Source organism: Engystomops pustulosus, chromosome 6, assembly GCF_040894005.1.
Source record: "Engystomops pustulosus chromosome 6, aEngPut4.maternal, whole genome shotgun sequence".
Taxonomy (NCBI): Eukaryota; Metazoa; Chordata; class Amphibia; order Anura; family Leptodactylidae; genus Engystomops; species Engystomops pustulosus.
The window spans coordinates 20,170,218-20,177,872 of record NC_092416.1 but is presented as its reverse complement, the minus strand read 5'-3'; the positions used below and the strand labels follow the sequence as shown (position 1 = coordinate 20,177,872).

Here is a 7,655-nt window from a genome sequence, read left to right as displayed (position 1 = left end):
AGTACAAGACCACCCCCTCCAGCCTGCTGACAGTAACTATACAGAACCATCACTAACTGAATATATATAATTACTAGACTTCTCACAGCTGAAAGGTTGTTACAATGTGTCAGTACTGGCAATATGAAGCCTGTGCTGATACTCTGAAGACAGGAACACGACTACATCAGGATCAGCATTTACCCCCAATACACATGTTATACCCTGTATTTATCTTCATGCTTCCCCTCAGGTGGAGATCAAATCCAGAAATGAGAAGAAAGATTTACCAAAACAAGGAGATTTTATTGTGAGGCCAAATCGTCCCCAGACAAAGAACCAAAAGAAGTATTTACAGAATACTTTAAGTTTAGTCCTCCCATAAGTCCATGTACTGCTGCGCAGTTTCATCCTCCGATGTTCATCCTGGTCCTCCTGATACACGAGTCATATAGATGATATCACATCAGTTCTTTGTACCATCACATATAGTCTAAGCTGAAATCTATGGCGCCCCCATGAGGTACAGGCTCATATAACAGAGTTCTGGAGAGATCAGACACAGCACAGGAGATGAGGAATAGTCCAGGGGGCTTTGGGTCACACCTCGGCAGGTATTTTAGAAGTGGCGGTGTCCAGCGGCTGCCAGTGACAGCTCATCAGGGCGTCGTACAGCTCCTCGCTCTGCTCCATGAACTGTCTATTGGCCTCAGCCACGTCCACCTGAGGGCTGGGGTCTGGGAAGAGACAAAAAGAGAAGATATAAAAATCAAGGCACTGAATGAGACAAGTACAAGATCCGCCAATACATCTGAATACTCCAAGTCGGTGACCATTTTAGTAGGGTTTGGCTCCACAAATATATAAAGTTATTTAAATGATGAAATGCACGTTCTATTCCTGATCTAAGGATTTAGGCCGGGGGTGAACAAGGGTCGTACTGTAACATCGCTCAACCTTAAGGGGCTGCACCAGTAACAAGCACCCAAGATGCACCACTAACCACAGGACAGCACAACCCCCCCCCCACAGTGCAGCAATAAATATCCCCTCAACAACCTACTACTGCATTCAGAGCAGATAATACTGGCGACTCCTAGAAATGAAACCAACAATAAAGGAAAACCCAGAGCAGTTATTTATAATAATGGAGACCCCCAGAGCACACGAAAATATATAAATCCTCTCCTGGTTCCTCTTCTGCATCACACTGCAGGGTGCATGTGACTAGAAGGGGGCTCTCTGTCCCCCTTCTAGCCACATGCACTGGCATAAGGACCCACCAACAAAGCAGGAGAGGATTGGGGAGCTGTACAGTACAGCTCATAAGTTATTACCACTCCTGGGTACTCTCCTGCTCTGGGTCCAGACGCCGGCACATACAACCAGCATCAGGACCCAAAGAGGGAGAACATCCGGGAGCAGTGAGGACTCTGCAGCTGAACTCACCGTTAGCCAGTCTCCTGCACCAATGAACACATCTGTCAGGTATAGAAGGGCTCATTGGACTCTGTGAGCAGGATGCGGTCTACATCTCATGGCCCAGCTGTGGGTTGTGCACCCCCTGATCTAGGCTTTTAGTAATGAATGTGAGCAGCACTTTAGACTCAGTAATGAAATTCATCTGCTACATATCTGAGGAAAAAGTCACTGGGAGTGAATGGTCGCACTTATCTCAGCGCTGCTAGAGTGACCAGGAGAACAGGACTGTGGAGTCGGAGTCTGGGACCATTTTGGTGGAGCTATAATTGGAGTTAGACAAATCGAGGTGTCAGGAAAGTTTGTCTTACCAACTGCACAGCCCTCTGTCCCATCATTACATAGGTCATCCGCCAGTCACCAGAGTGGCAATGCCAGTAAACCGCAGCTCAGTCACATGCTCCAAGCCAAGGCTCTGCACCCGGCATGACCTTGGAGAGCACAGAACATCTTACACCCCCATATAACACAAAACGGTAAGAGCCATCACCTTCTAACGCCTCTTCACCCAATTCTTCAGGAGCCTGTAAAAATAGAAAAGGGAAGCATTACAGATCTGTAATTCTGCTGCAGTTGAGTTGTGATCAGAGTATGATCTTCGCTGGTACACTGTAACAGACCTCCTCTGTGTGTGAGCCGGACTGACTTACGGGCCAGTTATCGGCCGTGTAGCCGTACTGCTGGTAGGCGTAGCTGTCGTTCTTCTGGTCGTACTTCCAGTTGGTGAACATATGCTGGAACTGCTGGGTGTAGTAGTTAAACGCCTGAACGTATTCGGCGGCCGCGGTCCGTGACGGGGGGCTGCAGGGGAAAGGGAGAGGAACATTATAGGTTTGTGGGAAAACCCCTCTGATCTTGTGTGTGACGTCAGGGTGAGCACTCACATGCAGTCCGAGGGCTTGGTGTACAGCGCGTGCTTCAGCTTGAATCTCTTGGGCTGAAGAATAAACAATTTTTGTTATTTTATATCCAAAACTAATCCAGATGTTTCTTACATTTACAGATGAAGGGGTTAATGAAAACCAATATGGCGGATTTTAACCGGTTGAGGGAAGAAGTGGACCAAGCTGCACTACCAACACCAGCCACAATACAATCAGGGGGTACTCACGGGGTTGGCAGCGGGCACCAGTTTCCCGTTTACGTTGGCCAAGCAGCGGGCGGCCGAGCTCTGGTCAGGAAACTCGAGGAAGCAGTAACCAGAGAGGGCGCTGGAAGAGAGGAGCAGATACAATGTTACAGACCCGCATACACGAATAGTCAGGATTATAATTCACCCCCTCCAGTGCAGGGGCTCCTGACCGCACCCTGTGAAACGGTTACGGATGATCTTGACGCCGAGGACGGTCTCCCCCATGGAGTGGAAGGCCTGAGTGATGAAAGCCTCGTTCATGTTCTCATCAATCTGCAAGGGAGGAAAGAGATCAGTAATATGTTCTAAGTGTGACACTACATCTCCCAGCATGCCCCGGGTGTATAGCACTACATCTCCCAGCATGCCCCGGGTGTATAGCACTACATCTCCCAGCATGCCCCGGGTGTATAACACTACATCTCCCAGCATGCCCCGTCCCGGGTGTATAACACTACATCTCCCAGCATGCCCCGTCCCGGGTGTATAACACTACATCTCCCAGCATGCCCCGTCCCGGGTGTATAACACTACATCTCCCAGCATGACCCGGTTGTATAGCACTACATGTCCCAGCATGCTCAGGGTCAGGTTCGGGCAGTCTGACCCCGGGTGTGACACTTACATCTCCCATCCATAGACTCGCCATGTCCGCGGTTCCCGGGACAGCACACACTCAGATCTCCCACAACACTGAGCGCCCGCTACGATAAGACTGGTGGATTCCCTCTCAGCCAATCAGAGACACCCAGGAGACTACTTCCGGGGTCACGGGGGGCGCGCACGCGCTGCTATTACACAAGGAGGCCGCCATTTTGTCGGAGTCCCTTGTGCCCGTTAATTGCAGTAAACAAAATAGTGAGAGGAAAACTTGCTAGAAACCTCCAGGAATTGTTACTCTGTGGGGCAGAAGTTTAAAAAATGACTAATTCTTTCTGAAATAAAACAATGGAAGACTTTTATAGTTTTATTCTCAATTGTATATAAGGTTTGGTGTCTGGGGGCAACACAGAGTTACTTATACAAGTAAATCTATAAGACAAACCACAGCCATACAGGGATCTACACCATGCTGGAGGACTGGTCACCAGAGAATGATAATGAGATAACTTTTTACTTTTGCATTTCTAATTTCTGCAGCAAAATAAAAACCACATGTGAAAATGATGAAACCGCACATTTGCACAATTTTCCTATGGGCGATGAGTCTGTGTCCAAATTTATACAGGTTTTATTCATCTTCAATTCATCTTCAAAAATCCATCATGACAAATGATACATGATAACTCATAGATCCAGACAGTGGGGCAGATGTATTATCGTATCTGCTCCATAAAAGTGTCAGGAATCTTGTGGCGCATAATGTATGCCGATCATTTTATAAGGTGTTGGCGCCAGAGAGAATGGTTTCTTCTGACAATCCCGACTCGGCTGGGGTTTTTTTTGGCGCAAGTAGGCGTGGCCCAACGTTTGTTGCCTTTTTTAGGCTGGTGCCACACGCAGCGCTTCGTCTGCGTTTGAAAACGCAGACAAAGCTCCACCCACCGGGGCTTTGTCTGCGAAACACCGGCAGCTCGTTCCCGATTGCAGGCGGTGGGTGCGGCTTTGTCTGCGTTTGCGTTTTCAAATGCAGACAAAGCGGTAATTAATTCACAGACGGAACTAATCATAAAAATGCAGACACAAATGAGATGTGCGCCAAAATATTACACGGACTGCGCCTGTTTTTTATTTTATTTAGGATTTCAGACCATTTTATTCCTGGTCTGTAGTGTAATGGGTTTTTCACGCATCAATTGCCATAGAAAAGATAGAGCTCAGCCCTGAGTCCTTTTCACGTGTGTTATCTGTGCATGAAAAACGCATTGAAATTGCCAAAAACATGCGTGAAAAACTGAGACACTGAACAAACTCTGACTGAAAACTTAGGCCCCTTCCACACTTGCGTTGCAGATCACGTCAGAGTCTGATCAGGGTGCGATCAGGGTTTGGTCAGTGAAAAACGCACATTTTGCATCAGAGTGCAATCAGTTTTCAGTCAGAGTTTGTTCAGTGTCTCAGTTTTTCACGCGCGTTTTCAATGCGTTTTTCATGCACAGATAATGCGCGTGAAATGGACTCAGGGCTGAGCTCTATCTCTTCTACGGCAATTGTTGCTTGAAAAACGCATTTCACTTGCAAGTGTCTCAGAGTGTGATACATTTTTCATGCGTCTCCACAGACTTGTATGGTGCGTTTTTCACGTGCGTGAATTGCAAAAGTAAAGCATGTCGAGATCTAAACGCACATTTAAAAAAACGCGCGTGAGTGTGTGAAAAAGAATGCAAGTCTGAAAAGACCCATTGGTTACAATGGGTCAGAGTGCGATGCAAGTTCTGCGCGTCAAAAGCACGCGCAAATGTAAAAGGCACTTAAGGGGTTTTCTGACGGACTTTGCATGTTCTTTTAGGTGTAAACTGCTTGCACAGGTAGTTTAGAAGCATCTGCACCGCTATTGTGTCACACGCAACCCTTATGTGGCACAGCTGCGTTGCCTCCATGCGACGTGTCACTGCCTGTGCTGCAAAGGGGGAAGAAAAAAAACTTTTTTAAAATTTGAATAGTGAGGGGAGGCTGCTGCACATTCTATTTTCGAGTGGAAGTTGCAGGACAGTTCACCAATAAGTGTTGCCTGTTGGACACTTCATTAGTGCATGGAGGCTGCTGCATTGGTGAGGGGAGGCCGCTGCACTGGTGAGGGGAGGCCGCTGGAAATTTCATTATTTAAGGGAGGCTGCTAGGCAGAATATATGTAATGGGGGCTGCTGCAGGACACTACATACATTATATATGAGTATGGCATACCTCCCAACATTTGTGAAAGGGAAGGAGGGACAAAATGGCAATCCCTCTAAGCCACACCCCCAATCACTCCCTGGCCACACCCTAAATTTTAGCCAAATTATAATAATAAAAATCATCTCAATAAAAATTTTTTTTTTTTTCCTGACTGGGATTTGAACTTCGAACCTGCAGAGTCCATGAACAATAATGACACAGCACCTCTACTAAGTGATTATCTAGCTCAAGAATTTTGGTAACTAAGAACTGTTACCTGTAACTGTTACGCTGACAAAGACTTAATGCACTGATATCTCTTCTCAGAGGTTATTGTAATTATTGAGACAATTATTATTATGGAGATGATTATTATTATTTTTACTACTATTAATATCTGGCAACTGACTTGCCTGTATATCCATTTACACAATGCCTGTGATTGTTCTTTATTCGTGAAGTATTGGTGTTATAATGATACCAGTAGAAACTAATACATTTCTCCTTTTTTTCCTTTTTAGATCACTTGTCACATTGGGGCAGATTTACTTACCCGGTCCAGTCGCGATCCAGCGGCGCATTCTCCGCCACTGATTTGTGTCTTCTGGCGTTTCACTAAGGTAGTGCGCCCGATGTCCACCAGGTGCGCTGGAGTCCGTTGGAGTTCACTGAAGTTCACCAAGCCATCCTGGATGCAGGTAAGTGCTTGTCAAGCAACACATTTTTTTTTAAAAAATACAACGTTTTTTCCGAATCTGTCGGGTTTTTCGATGGCCAGGCCCCCCCCCCCCCCATTTCTGTTGCGTGCATGCCGGCGCCGATGCGCCACAATCCGATCGTGTGCGCCAAAAACCCAGGGCAATTCAGCGCAAAACGGTAATTTTCATCCCTTAGTAAATGACCCCCATTGAGTCATCATTGCACTTATTTGCACTTTGAATAATCTGGAAAATTGTTGTATTTGGATGGACCCCTCCTGACAATTTATACAGTCTATTTCCTTTTTCTATATTCATTAAAAATTTTTATTTACTGCATCTCTATACTGTTGTTAAATTTTTTATCGGATGAGCATAGGGATTTCACATATATTCTCTCCACACTGTCTATATACTAGCTGTCATTTTGTTTAGGTATTAGTAGTCACTAGGGCTTCTCTTCTTTGAGCCTCTACTACAGGCAGTCCCCGGGTTACGTACAAGATAGGGTCTGTAGGTTTGTTCTTAAGTTGAGTTTGTATGTAAGTCGGAACTGTATACTTTATTATTGTAACCCCATTAAAATTTTTTTTGGTCTCTTTGACCATTGGATTTTAAAAATGTTGGATTGTTCTGTTCGCTGATGACGTACTACTAACACTCACACAGCCACACATTTCATAGTATCATAGTATATAAGGCTGGAAGGAGACGCAAGTCCATCAAGTCCAACCTTCAAGAATTAAATAAATGTTTTATCCCCATAACCCGTGATATTTTTTCTCTCCAGAAAGGCATCCAGGCCTCTCTTGAACATGTACATAGAGTCGGCCATAACAACCTCCTGTGGCAGAGAGTTCCACAGTCTCACTGCTCTTACAGTAAAGAACCGGAATTTCACTCCCTAATCTCCACGACTTATTTGAAAAATACGGGAAACTATCTGGATACAAAGTAAATGTAACCAAGACAGAAGCCCTCCCAATAAAAATCCCTCAGGCTCACCTGACAAGACTCCAATCCAATTTTAAATTCCAATGGAAATCCCAGTCCTTGACATATCTGGGGATTCAGATCACCTCCACCTACAGATCCTTATACTCCCAAAATTTTCCAACACTTTTTGCATCACTAAAGCAGTTATTGACAAGTTGCCTCTCTCCTTCTTTGGTAGAATTAACGCAGTTAAGATGACTATCCTCCCAAAATTAATGTACTACTTTGAGACGCTACCGGTCCCAGTTCCTCTAGGAGACTTGAGGGCGCTGCAGGCTTCTATACTTCAATTTATCTGGGCACATAAAAGACATAGGCTAGGACAGTGATGGCGAACCTTTTATAGACCGAGTGCCCAAGCTACAAACAGAATTCACTTATTTACTGAAGAGTGCCAACAAGGAATTTTAAGTAGTAACTTTTTGCTTCCTGTTCTTCCACATCTTTCAATCGTACTGGCCCCTTGAGGCCACCAAGACAGTTGAAAGAAAGGGGGCAAATAGCTTCTCTCCAGTGTCTCTCTGTACAGAAAGTATGGTGGGTCCAGCTGGATG

General features: G+C 45.5%; 1 protein-coding gene across 2 annotated transcripts; it reads right to left on the bottom strand.

Moving 5' to 3' along the window:
• Positions 1 to 264: 264 nt before the first annotated feature.
• TRNAU1AP (tRNA selenocysteine 1 associated protein 1) lies at positions 265 to 3,373 on the bottom strand. Of its 2 annotated transcripts, none has more exons than XM_072155076.1 (7): positions 3,216 to 3,373; positions 2,766 to 2,863; positions 2,570 to 2,669; positions 2,343 to 2,395; positions 2,079 to 2,259; positions 1,949 to 1,982; positions 265 to 716 (listed from the first exon to the last, which is right to left on the bottom strand). In XM_072155076.1, exons 1-7 carry the CDS (start codon positions 3,237 to 3,239, stop codon positions 580 to 582), a joined length of 627 nt encoding a protein of 208 aa, XP_072011177.1. In that variant the 5' UTR covers positions 3,240 to 3,373; the 3' UTR covers positions 265 to 579. The 2 variants fall into 2 exon arrangements, with proteins under 2 accessions (XP_072011177.1, XP_072011178.1); XM_072155077.1 differs by having other exon boundaries at positions 2,109 to 2,259.
• Between the last annotated feature and the right edge of the window lie 4,282 nt (positions 3,374 to 7,655).

Coding starts and splice junctions, on each gene's coding strand:
- TRNAU1AP (XM_072155076.1), bottom strand. CDS start 3,239: ATGGCGAGTCTATGGATGGGAGAT. Junction 2,396..2,569: donor TGGTGCCCGCTGCCAACCCC/GTGAGTACCCCC, acceptor TTTATTCTTCAG/CCCAAGAGATTCAAGCTGAA. Junction 2,260..2,342: donor ACCAAGCCCTCGGACTGCAT/GTGAGTGCTCAC, acceptor TTTCCCCTGCAG/CCCCCCGTCACGGACCGCGG.